Source organism: Puntigrus tetrazona, chromosome 25, assembly GCF_018831695.1.
Source record: "Puntigrus tetrazona isolate hp1 chromosome 25, ASM1883169v1, whole genome shotgun sequence".
In the NCBI taxonomy this organism is placed as follows: Eukaryota; Metazoa; Chordata; class Actinopteri; order Cypriniformes; family Cyprinidae; genus Puntigrus; species Puntigrus tetrazona.
Genome location: NC_056723.1, coordinates 9,075,527 through 9,094,261, shown reverse-complemented (window position 1 = coordinate 9,094,261; position 18,735 = coordinate 9,075,527). Strand labels below are relative to the sequence as shown.

Below are 18,735 nucleotides of genomic sequence, written 5' to 3'. Positions count from 1 at the left end.
AATTTGCCGTGTAATTGATATATTGAGTCTTCAAGATGTTCTTGGACTGCTGGTCCACTGCTGTTGTCACTTTTGCATCTGTTCTCTCCAATTTCTGTGAGAACATACCACTCTGACGAAAGCACTTGTAATACATGGAAACTGTAAACAACTTGCTCCAGACATGGAGAGTGTGTTTTCAGTTGTATCCTGCCATCTTGTGGAAATGATCAAATAGCACATGGTTCATTGTCACATGATGCTGTAAAACTATCTATCTATCTATCTATCTATCTATCTATCTATCTATCTATCTATCTATCTATCTATCTATCTATCTATCCATCTATCTATCTATCTATTCTTCTTATTTAGCCTGTTCATTTTTGTTCGTTCATTCATTCCTACTTATTGACTGATTTATTTTTATTTATCATGTGAGTTTATTCCTCAGGTTTAAGGGATTATATATATATATATATATATATATATATATATATATATATATATATATATATATATATATATATATATATAAATTTTATAAATAAATATAATATATATATATATATATATATATATATTATTTTTTTTTTTAATTTAAGAATTTAAGTTTTGGGAGATAAATTTAATAATGATCAAACAAACATGTCCAGTAGAGACCTTTAAAGGAATAACATTAGGCCTAGACAAGTTGTCTCTAATTTAATGAAGTGAACATCTTTATTCTGTTCTGTGAAACAATGCAAGGTGATTGAAGCCGATCAGGTTTCTTCTTACACTTCTTACAAGTTTACTTTTACTGTAAGCGTTTCATTTAAGTAAGCGACTTCGATACTTGTGCAAAGACTTTATAAAAAAAAAAGTGCAGCTACTTGTTGAACATCTCTGTAAACTTTCACTGACGTGTTTGGCCCAATATTTTGACTTCTTACTTTTGAAAAATTAACACAGCATCCACACTTAGTGTATTTTTTGTACTTTTGCTCACTTCAGGTAACAGCTATTGAATGACAGCGAAGTCGACGCTGCTGTAATTCTAGCGCGCAGCGATAGCGCTGAAACCAAAAGAATATCAATGGCGCTGCGTGCGCGCTGAGCCCGACGTCATTGTGACGCTGCGCCAATCAGAGGACGCGACTGAAGACGCGCTCCAGTTGCTGGGTGTGAAGTGAATGACGACGCTCGATCAGTGTTGTTTGTAGTCGTCAGATGTCTTTGAGGAACGCTACAGTGAAGATGTCAAGAGCAGCGGCGCAGACGAGTCCTTGGACAACTTTGAAGGCAAGGCATACATTGTTTTTACGCATGCTGTGAATGCCAAGAATATGTTATAGTTATAGTCTGTTAAAGCACGAGCGATATTTATTTTCCTAAACGCGTAATACAGCAGCTTCGTATTGAAGAATAAAAATGTTAAAATAACTCTGTCAACAAAAACTGTAGGCTGCTCAGTGAGAGCAGACAGATTAACCTCTTCTAACTGTTGCATGATGCAGAATACTTTGACTGAATGACACATCTGGGTCAGCGAAGCACCTCTGTACCTGAACATTCACATTCTGAAGCTGCTCTGTAACCCAGCGCACATTTTTCAAGAGCCAAGGTGTGATATGAAATTATTTATTCATTCCACGCGCGATACTTATGTCTTTTATATTTATCCTATCTTTACATATGTTTAGCCATTTTTTCCCCAAATGTACTCTTTTCTATCCCTTATGCATATGTGTCTGCATAGGTGCATATATAGGTCAAGTAATGTCTGATATTATATTCATATAATTTATGAATATTTAGAGGCTTGTTCCCTTTGATCTGAACGTAAAGTGATATTTGAAATATGTGCTATTCTGCAGCTTATTTATATTTTCATGTATGCATTTTAAAAGTTAAAATATTAACATATTTCCTTTTATTATATTTTCCCCCTTAAATAAGATATTAGTAAACTAATCCATCATGAGTGCCCAAGTGGAGCCAGACGTCCGCACCATGTCTCCTGAGATGCCAGCCATGTTTGATGGCATGAAGCTGGCTGCAGTAGCCACAGTGCTGTATGTCATAGTGCGGAGCTTGAACCTGAAGTGTCCTACGGCGGCCCCCGACATCACCTGTCAGGACACCCCTCTCAATCACTACCTGCTCAAGTCTTGCCCCATTCTCACCAAAGAGTGAGTGCGATCCGAGAGTAAATTATTAGTTCAATAAATATTTTGATACACTACATAGCTATTACGCCACTTGCCCGTGTTTCTAGGTACATCCCTCCCTTGTTATGGGGGAAGAGTGGACATCTCCAGACTGCTCTTTATGGGAAGATGGGAAGGGTAAAGTCCCCTAAACCTTGTGGGCTGCGTAAGTACCTGCCTATGCCAGATGGAGCCACTGCCACCTTTGACCTGTTTGAGCCACAAGGCGTCCACAGTACAGGAGGTGAGTCTTCATTTTTCAATCGCACAGGGAATTTTGACCCCAAATGGGAAATCTTGATCTAAAAATATACACTATCATATGTTTTAAAAAGACTCACAAATAATCATTTATGCTGCTTTCTTGCATTTATAGACAGCTTCTCATTTTCATCCACTTATGGTGTTCATGATTAAGACAAATCCTCTGGAGAGGCAAAGGTGTTGCTCGTACTTTCACTAGAGTTTATCTGTCTGTGTCCCATCACAGATGACATCACCATGGTGATCTGTCCTGGGATTGGTAACCATAGTGAGAAGCATTATATACGGACCTTTGTGGATTATTCACAGAAACAAGGCTACAGGTGTGCTGTTCTCAACCATCTTGGAGCTCTACCAAACATTGAGCTGACTTCCCCAAGGATGTTCACCTACGGTAAACCGGGCTTGGCAAGCATGTTTGTTATGAAACAAGAGTATCTGTGAAAAATAATTAGGCTGTTAGTCACAATTTCTTCATAATAAGATGAAAATAGAAAAAAGAAAGTTATAAATATTTCACAATATTACAGATTTTTATGTATTTTGAATCAAATAAATGCAGGCTTGGTGAATTTATATATATAAAAAAAACACATTAATAACTTTGCTGTTCTAAATATTTTGACTGGTAGTGTGTATATGTGTATGTATATTATCAATGTGTAATTAAATAATATATATTTTTGGAATTTATAATTATCATTTAAATAATTAAATCTTTCTATAGAAAATGTATAGCAACCACTGAATGCTGATTGGTATTGTGTTTAACTATGGTTTATTGTGTAACTCTATTAAAGGTTGTACCTGGGAGTTTTCAGCCATGGTGGGCTACATTAAACGCACATTCCCACAAACTCAGCTCATCGTGGTGGGCTTCAGTCTGGGAGGGAACATCGCCTGCAAATACCTGGGTGAGAATCCAGCCAATCAGGAGCGGGTGCTGTGCTGTGTCAGCGTCTGCCAAGGATACAGTGCTCTGAGGTGACAACGTATTTTTAACTTATTCCCTTAACATACAATTGTAAAGATGTAATTCCGACAACTTGGCTTTCTCTTTTATTTGTTTGTCTATAGGGCTCAAGAGACATTTCTACAGTGGGATCGGTGCAGAAGACTGTACAACTTCCTCATGGCAGACAACATGAAAAAAATCATTCTGTCTCACAGGTAACTCCTTATTTATGCGAAATATCTGACTCTGATTAATGGCCAGTAAACCGTATGATTTACATTCGTTCCTGGCAACCGGTTGCTTTATATCCCTAAGTATCCCGTGTGAAACTGAGTGAAGTAAATCTGTCCTGTAGGGCAAGTCTGTTTGGAATGAGCTCTAGCACCATGGAGGCTGCTGACCTCAGCCGTCTGTATACGGCCACTTCACTCATGCAGATTGATGACAACATTATGAGGTACTTTAAAAGCTTTCATAAGACCCTGCATCTTATGTTCCCATAATGACTCTTTTCAAAATGTATGTCTTTATTAGGAAGTTTCATGGGCACAACTCCCTAAAGGAGTACTATGAGAAGGAAAGCTGTGTGCATTATATTCACAATGTAGGTAACAGTATTCAAAGCCAGTTATATTAAGTCATGTTGTGCTTTTGAAAGCTATAATCTTATACGTCTCTCATATTAGATCAGCGTTCCTCTCCTCTTAATGAACTCTTCAGATGATCCATTAGTCCACCAGTCACTGCTGACCATACCTCGCACACTAGCAGGTATTTATATACTAGGTTTTTATTCATTTTACTCATCCGTTTCATCCATCTTTAGCAAGAGAGAGGTCACGCGTCTTGGACACGTATGGCCTAATAGTGCTTTTAGGTGCCCATTAAGACTCTCAGCACCGCTGTGTTTCTAAGATCCTGCACTGGACACCTGTGCTGAATTTTTCAGTGCCATCTGATCTTTCCTCTGTGATTATTTATCAGATTACTGCCGTCAGCTTGTTCCTTCAGCCTCAGGTGAAAGAACCCCTATTAACAAGCCTAACTGCCTTCGCACTAAGGAAATATGGGACACCTAATCTTCTTGAGCTTCAACAGAACTTTAAAGTTGATGCATTTTTAAAGAGGCCAAGACAAAAGTCTCTGCAGCCTTATTTATGAATTTGTATTGATTATTTAGTTTCCTGAGAATGTCTAATGGATATTCAATGCTGTTAATTCATTATAATATTAATATTATTAATAATAAGGTGGATTTATAATAAGAGAACCGATTGTTATTTTGGTGCACTTAAAAATAAAACTGGGCGATGTGAGCTGAAAACCTTTTTTCAAGTACTCTGACAAAGTTTATCGCACTACAGCAGCACCGCAATCTGATTCTCAAATAAATGTCTCAAGAACCCTTTTTAGTGAATCAAAAGCATGTTCTGCTACCAGGGTAGTCATTTCTGAAACAAATTAAGTTTAACTTAATAAACTTAAAATAAAGAATGCCTCATGTAAGTTGGTTCTTTATAGTGGGTCAAAATGATCTTGCACTACCAAATTAGTCTGATTATTGCATGAATCCTTGTAGCGAGTTGCTCGTTTTTAGTGAATCAGAGGTATAATGCACAACCAAAGCCGTCTGATTTCTGAGCCAGTGCCTAGTGTGAGTCACTATTTAGTGAATCAAAGGCATACCGCGCAACCAAAATAGTCTTCTGAACCAATGCCTAATGTGAGTCACTACTGTTTATTCCATCAAAGGCATAATGCACGACCAAAATAGTCTGATTTCTGAACAAATACCTCTTCTGAGTTGCTTAAAGTAAATCAAAAGGACCTTACACAGCCAGCTTAGCCCAATTCCCAAACAAATGCCTTACGACGCTTCTTCATTCAATCGAACGCATTTTGTGCGATGAGTGTTTTCTCAGACATATGCATATTGCACAATTACTGAAACAATAAATTTCATGGGTCAAAACATGCAGAGCAGCACGTCCAATTGCTAAATGAAGTATAGCCCAATTCTAGAATGAACGGCTTCCTCTAAGAGGTTTAAATAAAGACATTTAAATAGCTTTCAATGTTCAATGTGTTCTATGGTTTATCCACAGAAAAGAAGCAAAATGTGATCTTCGCTCTGACACTACACGGAGGTCATCTCGGCTTCTTTGAAGGCGCCGTTCTTTTTCCTCAACCTCTTTCCTGGATGGACAAAGTCATAGTCAGCTATGCCAACGCTATCTGTCAGTGGGAGAAACACAGGCCGCAGTGCCAGTAGGAAAAATAAAGCTTGTGCAACACTAAGCATGACACTTCGTGGTGTTCTCGTTTGCTCTGAGTTGAGGTGGTTTTGATGGTTTTTAAAGGTCTGACTCGCTAGAGTTCGCTCTGACCTTCAAGCAGGAATTTGAGAGAAAGCACATATGGTAATAAATTGCACTTACCATAAGTTGCGTCAGATGTCAACGGTGTATCGCTACAATGCCTGACAAACTGTGAAGAGGGATTCATAAAATGTTTTTGAAAAAGGTCATAGTGAACCTTGTGGAAAAAACATACTTGGTAAGAGGAGATGGTAAAGAGGTGAAGACTAATAACTGTTGTAACTAACACTTAATTCACCAGCTGTCGTTTACATAGATTTTTCTATGCTATGATGTCAGCATATCTTAAATAATAACTCGTCAAAACTCAGATTAGTTTAGAAATCGTTAATATCAAGTGATGAAAGTTCAACAAATTTGGTCTTACATTTGCTTTTGAATAGTCAGTTCGCCTTATGTTTTATTGGCACTTTATTCCATGGTACTTTAATCTTTTTATTGCTGCTATTTTCGTTAAATGTATTGAATAAATTGAAAAACAACTGAAGCAATAATCTGACAGTGTCTCCCATTTATTGGCGTCTTTTAAAATAATCTCTTTTTCATTCTCTGTTGTTCTACAAGACAAGTAAACATGGTAAAAAATTATTTGCTTTTAATTTAACAGTAAACCAAAATAACAATGACAGTGTTTTACTGCACTCTTAAAGTGGTTTAGCTTTTTCACATCATGTGTTGAATTTTCATTGAATAACAAGCAGTTTAAATCCCTTCTTGGCAGTATCTGTTCCTAACATGTTTATTTTAGTATTCAGACTACTTTTTTATATATTTTAACTTATATTAGTGCTGTCAAACACATAAATGAGCTTGCCGTTTGTGTGTGCTGTGTATATTTTTTATGTATATATAAAAACACACATGCACGTATATATTTAGGAAAAATATGTAGTATTTTTATATTAAATATATTTAAATAATATACATTGTATATTACATGTAAACATTTTCAAAATATGAAAATGGTTATATATATATATATATATATATATATATATATATATATATATATATATACAAACTTATTTTTAATGTGATAAATCATCATGACACTACTCATTTAGTCATTTAAAGTCATTAGTCATTTAAACTACTCATATTAATTATTAATCATCTGATTAGGCTAATGTTGTCTTAATTTTTTAAACTGAAATAGTTTCAAGCCTGTTTTGTACCCAATTTGTGGAAATTTCTGTAACTCGACGTCTTATTTTCTAGAAATAGATAGACGTAGCACTCAAGTCTGAAGTTTGACATTCAAAAAGGTTTTTATTTGTTTTCTGTTACAGGAAATACATGAATATGTCATTTTAAGTGTGCACTTTATTTATTATTCAAATGTACGTCCTCGACTTTAACTTTCTATAGAAAGTTCTCCAATCAAACATCATGTATTCTCACAATTATGTTTTAAACATAGTTTGAGGTTGAGTATTTTTCCATTCTCGCTTAACAAGAGAAACAGCAGAGATGTCTGGTCTTAGTCATCTGGCATCTGTTCCAAAAGAATATCTATTTTCTGGTTAAATCTAAAAAGGGGGCCTGCCTGAGATTAGTTAGGAATGTCAAGCACTCCAACAGAACGCAGTGTCACAGGAAACTAGCTGACCGTATCTGTTTCATTCCTCTTTAATGACATCTGGAGACTTTTCCAGTAAGTTGGTTGTTTGGTATGGGAAAATCTCTGTGCTGCTGCATTCGCACTCTCAAAAAACAACAACACGTTCAATCATTCTGTAACGCAATACAACTACAATATCACACGGTCGCTCTCTGGTGCGGCGACACATAAAAAGAGCTTAGTCAAAGAGATGTGCTGCTGTGACCTTGCCGTCGTACTTGCCACCTTTCCCATCGAAGTCTGAAGGTAGGATTTCAGCATCGAACTCCTTGAAATAGGTCTCCAGCTCGTCACCGTGGACAAACACCTTCAAAAGAAAGAAAGTCAAAACCACTTTCTCATCCGACATAAATAAAATCTGGTTTTCCACAAATTCTGTCCAACGCAGTTTACCCTTTCCAACAGTTTGCTCTTCATCAGGGTTTGACCACATTGTAGGTGGTGGTGAAGTACCAGGGCTGGTGGATAAAGTGAACTGCTTTGAAACGTGCAGGAAAAGAGTCCTGTCAAACAAAAGAAAAAGCAACAATGCGGAAAGATTAACGTTTATTAGTTATTGCTGTCATTTCGGACCTATACTGCCACCTAGTGGCGTGTTTGCAACATTGCATTAACGCAAAAAAAAAAATCATATATATTCATAGTGACAGGACAACTTAGCCAGGAATCGAAGAGAGGGCTGTATGTCGGTCCACATTAATTGCTTTATTATAAACATTTTTTGCAGGTATGTATTACTGAATGCCGTTTTAAGAACTAATACAGAGATAAAAGCAGATGCATCACCTGCAACATATCCACCATTTTCTTCAGCTCTGTGGGCTTGATGCCAGAAGCTTGCTGCATTGTGAAACCCTTAAAGTTTTCAATGATGCAAAACCCGTTAATCTGAGTCTCCTCGTTTTCCAAAAAGCTTCTCCAGGATCACACAATAGGCTCTGAGGATCTGCATACACGCAATGGTCAACAGACCTGGTCAAAGCATTCATTTAGTCCAAAAACTGACCTTCGCGGTGCATATTTTTATTAATACAATAAAAAATGAAAAAGACAAAAGGACACCAATCAACACGCAAGCTTTCTACCAGTTTATAGCCTATCATCGTTGAAAAAAACAAAATCACCTCATCAAAAGTGATCTCCTCGTAATCCCAGTTCTCAATGTTGAAGAGCAGCACCACGCGGCCGTATTTATCTCTGCTGGACAGGATCCCTGGGTAACCGGCTTCAATAGTGCTGCGGACAGCCTCCGGGGTTAAGTTTTCAAAGAGCTCTGGGTAATCCCGCCTGAAGCGCACATAACCTAGAGGACGACCAAAACAAACGGCAGCCTCTCAGGGCAAGCGGCATTGTGGTTGCAATAGTAAAATAATAAAATGCCTTCGCCGAAACTATTTACCCTTCATGAGCTCATAGGCCCTGTTGACTTCATATTTTCTGGCACGGATAAACCTCACCAGCACGATGTCAGGTTTCCCCCCAAAAGTGTCCTGAACACCTCTAGCGAGGTCGTCTCCAGTGTCCGCCTTGTCTTTAATAATGCCTCTGAGCTCCTTCACGGCTGACACCGCTTCTCATCCGTCTCGTTCAGCTCGTCTTTAGCCTGCGACACACGTTCAAGCATTCATTGAAATGAAATTCATTGAGTTAAAATATTCGTAAAAACACAATTGTTTGTAAAGGAGCAGTTTACAAAAGCAGAATGAAGCATGGAAGTTTTTGTATTTTATAAAAAAAAAAAAATTACAATTAATTATTCTTGTCGCCATCTAATGACAAAACAATGTAACCAATCACCATCACGAACACACCAGTTCCCATTACTAAATACTGATTAAAATGTGCTTTTATTTATATGCATATTATTTATTGAAAAATAATATTTAATAAACAACATCGTAAAGTAGCTAGGTAATTCAGTCGAGAGTGCAAAGACAGCGCTCTGAGCACTAAAGTCGCATAAAGTATAACGTAATGAGAGTATTTTGGGACAAATAATAGACCAAAGAGAGCCTGTTAGATTTACCCAAAACTAAATATATCTCATGTTTCACCACTATAGAGACTATAGAGCTCCTCTCAGCCAATCAGATTCGAAACCATAGCAACGCTTAGTTTAGCAACAGTGCTAACAGTGGATTAGCAATAGTTAATTCATATGTAGATAGCAAAAGTGCTTTGTTCAGTCTAAATGTGTATATTTTATACTTTTATCTCACACCTTCTGCACCGTGTGGTCAGGTATTTGAGCACAGGGTCCGTACACCGGGCCGTGATCTTTGACCGTGAGGTGCTCCAGCTTAGCCCTGAGGGCCTGCTCCTCCTCGGACACCATCCGAAATGTTCCACTCTATAAAAAGGTTATGGAGAAAGACTTATGAAAACATGCTAATCCTGAGTTTAAGCAAACACTTTAGTTTAGTAGCCCCAATCAATGGAAGCTAGTGTGGGCCAGTGCTAAGCTCACTCACATGAACTGCGCAAAGCCTAGTAAAACCGGTCTGAGATTGGGGATAAGCCGCTAATGTACGTAGCTCTATCCCTAAACACTAAGATCCGACTTGTTCTTGAAACATTTGTTCATCAAATGAGTAATGGTTTGGAGGAACCTGGGTGAGATCACATGTTGGGTGACATAACAGGGTCTTAAGACTTCAGTAGGAAAAGTTTTCTTTGTTTCACTAATGGAAATTTAAACAGTAAGCAAATGCAACACTGAATCAAGTTTAACGGTCTATAAAGACAAAAAATGAATGTACTCACAACAACAGCCATTTCTTCAGATGCTCAGTGCAACTTTCTGCGGAAAGAGAGATAATGATCACAAAGAAAATGCTTCGCCTAAAACAAAAAGGCTTTTATGATACATAAAAAACATAGTGGTTTTTATGAACCATGAGAAATTATACAAGTTCAGTGACTCATCAATGAAAGCAGGGATTTAAAAAAACTAAAACATTTGAATGCTAAGGTCCCTAAATGATGATGATTCTCTTACCTTTATTTTTTACATTGTTATATGCATAATCACCCAATTATACTGTTTGACAAAGAAAGATTAACCATGATACAATAAAAAAACCAGTTTGAGGAATTAAATAAGTGGCTTTGTATTGTCATTGTACTTTTTGTCCTTTTCACCCACTATTAAAGTAATAAAATACTAATTGAATAAACCAATAAAATAAATTATTAAAAAAATGTTTTTAGACGTAACATATATTTTAAAAATATTTAAAGATTGTTTTATTATTCTGTAATCAATTCATATCGTTTCTAACCTTGATTTATGACCAGTCTTTAGAAAACAGAAAATAAGAAAATTTTTATCTTGAATGTCAATTAAACGTATCTTGACATAATTTTGAAAATTTGAATTTGAAAATAACATTATTATTATTACTGAGTAAGATATTCAGTTTTGTAATTCCTGCAACATTTCATTCCATGACTTGAATTTAAAACTTTCTGTTCCTTTTCAAAACCTTAATTTGTGAACAAAAGTTAGATTTTTAAGACCTGCTGAAACTCTGGTAAGAATGTCAAAATAATTAAACACATGAAATTAAATCATATAATAAGGAAAAATAAATAACATGAATTACAACAAAATAGAAACAAAGCATGTTTAATACCTTGTTAATATTTAAAGTTTTGTAGTAAAATCATTTTTGTGGACTCCCAATAAACCTTTTGTGTCCCCCTGGGAAGTCCACCTGCGATGTCCAATTTTAAAGGCAGATCACATGAGACATTACGTTATATAAATTGGAAATTTCTTGTTATATCACAAGCACTCCAGAAGATGTGATATGTTATGTGATAAGTGTCCATTAGTCTGACATGCTGAGGTGAAAAATTGCGCCAGATGAAAAAGATTGGAGTGAAAAACAAACTCCCAAATAATTTAATTAATTATACCTTGCTACAAATCACCAACACAGAATTATCCATCATCAACATTAATGTTTATGTTTTCAAAACTTGAGTAACGTACGTCCTATATGACATAACAAATCCCATGCTCTGCCCCAGGAAACGACACTTACCTGACACAATGCGGTGCTACTCAAGCCACCAGAACTGAGTGAGGTGAGCAACAGCAGGCTGCAATAATTTGTAGTGTGACCTGTGATGGATTAACAACGTCATATGGATTAAGCAGAGCAGATTTGATGTTAATCAGCCAAAAACATTGAGAAAAGGAGCAAAGAGAACATTGACCAATCGCCTGCAGCCTATAGCATCATGACTCTCATATTTTAATCAAGAGGAACCTTGCTTGACCCCAAACACATTGTGTGATTAAAAAAAAAAAAGGGAGTTTATGAGAAAGAGTGTGTCAGACATATTAGCGGTTAATATTATTAGAGGTTAAATGTGAGGGAGGGTTTAGCAATCCACTGACCAATAAGATTTGACTGGATTCCAGCACCAGTGAAAAATATGTGCTGGCAACGTGAATTGTTTCTGGAAATAGACCTTGAACACAAAGCCGTGTTCAAATGCCAAGATACAGATGTAGGCATTTTCATAAGAATTAGGTTATGAAATAATGCATCAATTAAAAAGGTCAAACCTTTTAACCTTTTGCTTACAATAAAGGCTGAATAAGTTTATTTCTCTACAATATAGAAATGTAAGAACAAATATATATATATGTGTGTATATATATATATATATATATATATATATATATATATATATATATATATATGTATATATATATATATGTATAGCATTTCTAAAGCATTTTTGAATATTTTTAGAGCGCTTTTGAAGAATATTTATTGTTAAACGCTGTAAAAATAAATCAAGAATTATGTAAGTGAATTAAAATATTTCCAAAAAATCTAAAATGTTTGTACATTTAAAAATACTCTAACAATGGCTAGATAACAGCTTAACAATTATATATGAATAAGAAAAAAACTGTTTTATATATATATATATATATATATATATATATATATATATATATATACAGTATATATATATATATATATATATATATATATATATATATATATATATATATATATATATATATATATATAAAATAAAAATGCATTAGTTTAGACCATAAAAAAATCAAGACGGTAGTCAAAACTGTTTTAGTTGTAAGCAGCCAGTGGTTTGCAGCCAGAATGATCGTATTTCACCCTCAAGCGTCACTGCAATGTTTCCCACTGATACATTGATCGGTGGCCATAATCCTGTAAAGCAGGATTTAGCCTTTGAATGTGAGGTCTGTATTACTAAAGCAGTGATTGCAGCACAATGGTCGTCTCTGTGCTAGCAGAACTGCTCTTCTGGGTAAAGGCATAGTTGAAAGACAAAATTTTATGATTCATTATTATGCAGGTATAATGTTTCAGCCGAGCCAGAATCTTCAGATAAATAAACGCTTACATGAAAGCTTATAAGACAACGCGTTACATCACGGTTTCAATCCAACCTTGATCGTGTGCTGCCAAGTTAGAGCTTGCATCACACTGTCGTCTATACACACACCTACTGAAAACCAAAATAGTAGATTCAAAATGTTGAAATCTTTTGACAATATAACTATTGTTTGAACAAAGAGCGAAAGCAGGTTCACAAAGGCCACTGGGGTCAAGAGAGGCGTAACATGGGTTGGACCAAAATATAGGCCTATTTACTGACAATTGAGGTGATGTTATAATTTCAGCTACTTTCTTCTGTTGAGCAAAACAGGACATATTTTTGAAGAACAACTTTATTATCACTGGCAGAAATGTGTCAATGGTTTTATCGTCTTCAACACTCGCGATATTGTTGTATCGTTTTTGTACATTTTAATAAATGTATGTCACATTATTTGTTCTACTGTAGTTTTTTTTGTTTGCTTGTGAACAGTTTCTTGATTCATAGCTGACTGTTTGTCTTCAGTAAGTTTATGGGTTATTTTAAGCTAATATTAGTTTTTTTGTGATAGACACTGGTAAAAAGAATTATAAAATTTCTATGGCTTTAAAAAAATGTGAGCTCTTCTAGACCATATTTAAAGCATAAATAACTTTATTGTGATATTGCTACCATTATATACAAATAATGATACTGCGATTTAAGATTTTAGTCGTATCTCCCACCCCATTCCATACTAAGGAAGTCAATGGTCAACCGTTTTTTCCAAGTATCTTTTGTGTTTAACACAAGATATTCATACAGGTTTGGAACAACATTGAACTATCCTTCAGCAGATAGGTTCAGTCTTTTATTGTTCAGTGGACCTTAAAAGAAATGCTACAAATTGATTACAATTATATGATTAGTTCCAGAACATTATTTGCATAATCTTTATTTAAACATTTTATATTTAAATTTTTCACATGACAGTACTTTTTAGATGAACAGCATTGTCAGTGTGACAATATATGAGTGGTCAGTGCTTACTAGCAGCATAATGTCACTAACATAACATTACACATTAATAACATTGATCAATACAAATGACAACTCACAATGGAGTTAATCCTTAAAATACAGTCAATTCAGAAACCTGATATTAACTTTGATGTTTAAAATACCTTAATAAACAATCAGTCGAAGCTTAAGTTATTTAAATAAACTTTTCAAGTGCAATTGAATGTTTCACAACATTCCCATGTATTTTTTTTTATTGACCGTTTAGAAAAGTTTGAGGTTTAAATAACATTAACCAACAGAGACGGTTCATAGCATTGAGTTTGGCATCATTATCCTAATTTTTGGTCTTAGGGGCTGCAGTCCATTATGCTTTCTGGCCAGTATTCATCCTGCATGAAGTGCTCAAGGTTGTTGTAGGGGTCTGAGGTATGGTCGGTGTCTAAATCCTGGGACAGAAGGATGTCTTTTTCCCACTGGTCCTCTATCAGCTTGTACAGGTCCATGGCAGCACAAGCATCCTCTACGGAGCTGTGGCCCATTCTTCCAGACTAAAAGAAATATCCATTATGTAAACATCAAGCAGCAAGTAAAGAGAAATTGTATATACACTAAGCTTTTAATTCATTTCAAGTGTTTACCTGTATGGTCCTATTGAGAAGTTTCTGAGACAGACTCTTCAAAGAGATACTGGCTTTAGTGGAGGCGTCGCTCAATTTTCTCAGCAATCCACAGTAACAGGTATCCCTAATCATTTGCGTTGGGACGGAGATGTCAAGAACCTCGAAATCATTAAATAAGGCATGGCCCACAATAATCTTCCCTGTGAGGATGTTGACAATCTAAAAAAAAAAAGAGAGAGACAAAAAGCTGTTTTATTTTAGCAATGTTCTACGAAATCATGTATTAAAAATCTTTAAATGTTTCTGAAATACAGAAGTGATACAGCTTTTCGTGGTTTAAAAATGTTTTTTTTTTTTTAAAAGATAATAACATTCTACATAATCAAGGTGATTGATACTGACTTATTAATGTGTCCTATCATGTGATGTTACAATGTAAGGGAAAAAAAATATATAATAATAATAACTTCATATGTTTTTACATATGCTAAAAAATATTGAAATTAAATTTTGTCTGGACAAAGCAGAGCAACTTCCTCAGAAACTTGTATATACAGCGCAGTTAGGTATAGTGCCTCCTCACCTCATTCTGAGCCACCTTAAAATCCTCTGCCTTTTGTAAATGTTGTTTCCTAATACCACTCCATCTTGTGCGGAAGTTTGTGACGGGATTCTGAGGTAAAATATACTTATCATACAAAACACTACCGTTATAACTTACTATACTACAGCGTGCCACTTCATTACACTTGCCCCTAGGTCCAGTGCCGACCATTTCACAGTCAATAGCTACAAGCTTAGAGCGGTCAATTCCCACAGACGGCGAACTCCTGCCACTAGTGGGAGGACTCAATTCAGACGAAAAGCCACTGTCCACCTCCCAGCTGTCACTGAGAGGTAATGCAGACTCAGCTTCACTAGTCAGTGCACCAAGAGTTATTCTGGGCTTTTGAATTGAACATGAGTTGACAGTTCAGACGCAGAATCCAAAACATCTCCATGTTTAACACACTCCATCTTGCTTTCCAAAAGCTCTCCTAACTGTCGTTTCTTTCCTCTTTTTCGTTTAAGTGAAATTTTTTCCATTTATTCGTTTTCTTTCGCCTTTTAGCTTCTTGTGGAACAGTGCTTTCTTTTTTGCTGGTGGCTGACATGTTATTTTGGTCGACACCATTGCTGGTGGAGCATTTCCAAGGTGAATCAGACATCTGTCAGAAAGAAGATACTTTTGTCAATCAAACTGCAGTGTCTGTACCCATATACACACCTTATATAATGACAATTAATACCAAATATACAATATGAAAAAAAACTGACAGCTTTCAAATTACTAAGATACATTAACTGTATATTTGACCATACAATATATTTAAGGAAAGGAAATGGTCTGAAAGTGTCAATTATTATATATATTTGTAAATAAGCGGTGATCGTGACCATTCTGTTTTCACTTAGCACTGGCTAGCTAAACATTCCGCAAAAGAACAATAACGCAATCGGTCGCGTTTCACATTTAATAACAATACAAACCTAATTAATGTTACACTGTAAAACATTCCAGCCAAATTATTATCGTTATAATCCTTAAATAGTTTCACAAAACAGCACATATCGTACCTCGGCGTACACGTGGATGCGACGAGAAACAGCGCTACGAGAACATGCCGGGACAAGACCCAATTCCAGTAATTTGATTGGTCGATCCGTTTCTACATATTGCACTCTGATTGGTCAAAACAAATACCAGTGCAGAGCTCCTCCCCCTGGGCTGCTTCGTTGGAAAATATTGTTGTAGGCTTATTGTTGTTTTGATGCTTAAATCACTGTGTGGACTGCGGAAAACAGAAACCCTTTTTGTGAATGGAAATCAATTGAATTAGTATGCAGAATAAACTACTAAGAGATAAATAGCAATACAATGTTAAGGCACTCTTAAATTTGACAGCTAGCAAGATACTGAGTTCAGACACATAAGCAATAGTACAGACTAAATACAAAGTTCATCAAGAGGGTGAAGTTTTTTTTTCATTTATTTCACTATATAAATGTGATATTGTAATGATTTTGAGCATATTCCTGGAGTCTTGGATACCAAGTGCTTTTATCTGAATTGTGTCTGGCATTTTATTAATTAAATCATTGATTAAAATCTGTTTAATCACGACGATATGTATGTTGTAATTAGTAATTTTTGTTTGTTTCTCTCTTTTATTCCTAGATCTACAGGAAATCAAGGTTTTTTGTTTTTCCTTTGAGGTCCTTGATGAAAAAAATATAACAAAAAAAATTTAAATGATCAAACCTTTATGACTTTCTTTTTACCAAGGGTTTAAAAATAAAAAAATTGTAAAGAAAATATCGATCTTTTTATTTTGCCAGTCGAATAGCCCTGCTTGCGATCACAGGGAGAACTACACATAGACAGACATAGGTACAGTGTCTCTAATTGTGATTAATTTAATCCAAAATAAGAGTTTTTATTTACATGATATATGTATTAAGGTACAGGGTTTGTTTATTACATATATATAAATACATAGAGGTACAGAGTATATTTTAAAAATATTTATATGTATATACATTTATATTATTGTATTTTATATTATATATAAATATATTTAATATATACGAATAACGTATGCTTCTTAAATATATACATGCATGTGTTTGTATTTATATATGCATAATAAGTATACATAGTACGCACTAATATATTAAACAAAAACTTTTATTTTGGATGCAATTAATCACGATTAATCGTTTTGACAGTGCTAAAGAGAGAGAGCAAAGGTCACACAGCATATGGACAACTTAGCCCTCTGAGCATAAGCCACGTGACAGATAGTAAATGACAGTATACAGTTCAATCCGTGGTCATCTAAAAGCCCTTTATTTTCTTTCACAAAGAATGAAGAAGATCTGAAGCTTTGTAGCATTAGGAAACATCATACAGGATGGATGGAGCGTCTGCATATGCTCATGCAAAACAAGTGGCTGTCATGTCCCCACTAGATGGCCTTGTTCTTCTACAAACCACAGCTGTTCACTTACACTGATTGGATGGACATAGGCCAATCCTCCCGAAATCACTACTAATCCTCTTAGTGACAACAAAACTCTTACTCACCCAATCCACTGCGTCTCTCCAGTGTGCCACCCTTTTCTCCTCTCTCCATCTCCCTCCCCACGCTTATGAACCCACTGTGTGGAGAGATTGTAATCAAGTGGATTACACTGTAAATTGGGTGATGGAGGTTGGATAACTCTGGAAGTGAATCTCAGCTGCAGCAGTGTGCTTGCCATTTGCTTGATTTGTATATTATAACTGGGATTATTTCACGCCAAGAACCATGGAACTTTGGAGAACATTTTCCAGGTGTGATGTTACGCGGATGATGATGTGACGGAGAGCAGGTATTGATATCACGTTCACCTGAGTTTGGGTCACGAAGAAAGAAGGACCTAATGATAACCTTAAGTGGATTACTTGGATTATCGGTATCATCCTGAATATGAGAAGCATTGATTACTCCGTGCAGCTCAATGAGAGTTTGAGAAGTTTCTGGAGGATCTGAGCATGACTAGGAGCTCACTGACGTGGTTCATCAGGCTCTCCAAGAACTTTTGGATGCGCAAGTTCAGTTGATGAGAAGCTCGGGAGGGTTGTGAGAGCGTTTGAAAGCATGGAAGGCCAGCATGAATGGAAGTGATTGGAATGGACGTTGGGTTTTAGTCATCCTGCTGGAGTAGTGGATTCTCAGGACTTCTTCCATGACAGATGTGACTCTTGAGGATAGATGTCAGCATCATGTAATAACATCAGAGGGTCTTCTTGGGTCCCGTTCTTCATGGTCTGCACAGGCTGAGAAGCTGCATCTTTACACATGCTCAAATGAAGATTCCTCCAGAAACGTAAGATTCACTTTGTTTCAGAACCTTCATTTTCTGCTACCACTGGTTTGATTTTTTCTCCGTTGTTAATGTTTGGGTTCCTGTATTACTGTTCTGTTTTAATCAGCCAGTGAGTTTGGTAGATGCTTGTAAGACCAGACAGACTATTTTGAGGTCTAATTTGTTCTGTGGTGACTCAGTTCCATGCACATTAAATTTCAAATGAGACAGGAAGAAATTGCTCTGAGAGAGTTGTGTGATCATTTTTTAACTAGTAATTCCCTGATTCCCTGAGTTTGTTGAGGTGTAAAAATTCAGTTCTCTGAGGCTTAGAAGTCATTCAGTGCAATGGCAGATGGCAGACACTTCTCAGAGCATGCATTAAGCAGCACTGAAAATATTTTAAGGTGGAAAGCGTGAATAATTTGGTGATATATACATAATT

At 35.9% G+C, this 18,735-nt stretch overlaps 2 protein-coding genes and 2 pseudogenes across 2 annotated transcripts in view; 1 reads left to right on the top strand and 3 right to left on the bottom strand.

The window, feature by feature from the left end:
• Nucleotides 1–1,472: 1,472 nt before the first annotated feature.
• On the top strand, nucleotides 1,473–6,262 carry LOC122331129 (monoacylglycerol lipase ABHD2). Its single transcript, XM_043228604.1, has 10 exons — nucleotides 1,473–1,585; nucleotides 1,921–2,153; nucleotides 2,240–2,415; nucleotides 2,662–2,829; nucleotides 3,236–3,419; nucleotides 3,513–3,605; nucleotides 3,746–3,847; nucleotides 3,925–3,994; nucleotides 4,077–4,161; nucleotides 5,496–6,262. Exons 2-10 carry the CDS (start codon nucleotides 1,942–1,944, stop codon nucleotides 5,660–5,662), a joined length of 1,257 nt encoding a protein of 418 aa, XP_043084539.1. The 5' UTR covers nucleotides 1,473–1,585; nucleotides 1,921–1,941; the 3' UTR covers nucleotides 5,663–6,262.
• A 1,060-nt stretch (nucleotides 6,263–7,322) lies between these two features.
• Nucleotides 7,323–11,738, bottom strand: LOC122331135 (annotated as a pseudogene).
• Nucleotides 11,739–13,413: 1,675 nt separating this feature from the next.
• LOC122331133 lies at nucleotides 13,414–16,163 on the bottom strand (annotated as a pseudogene).
• Nucleotides 16,164–18,156: 1,993 nt separating this feature from the next.
• LOC122331275 (pyruvate kinase PKM-like) overlaps nucleotides 18,157–18,735 on the bottom strand; it is a 7,882-nt gene continuing 7,303 nt past the window's right edge. Inside the window, exon 11 of the mRNA XM_043228840.1 lies at nucleotides 18,157–18,275. Coding sequence (XP_043084775.1) covers nucleotides 18,157–18,275 — 119 coding nt within the window. The remainder of the gene's footprint in view (nucleotides 18,276–18,735) is intronic.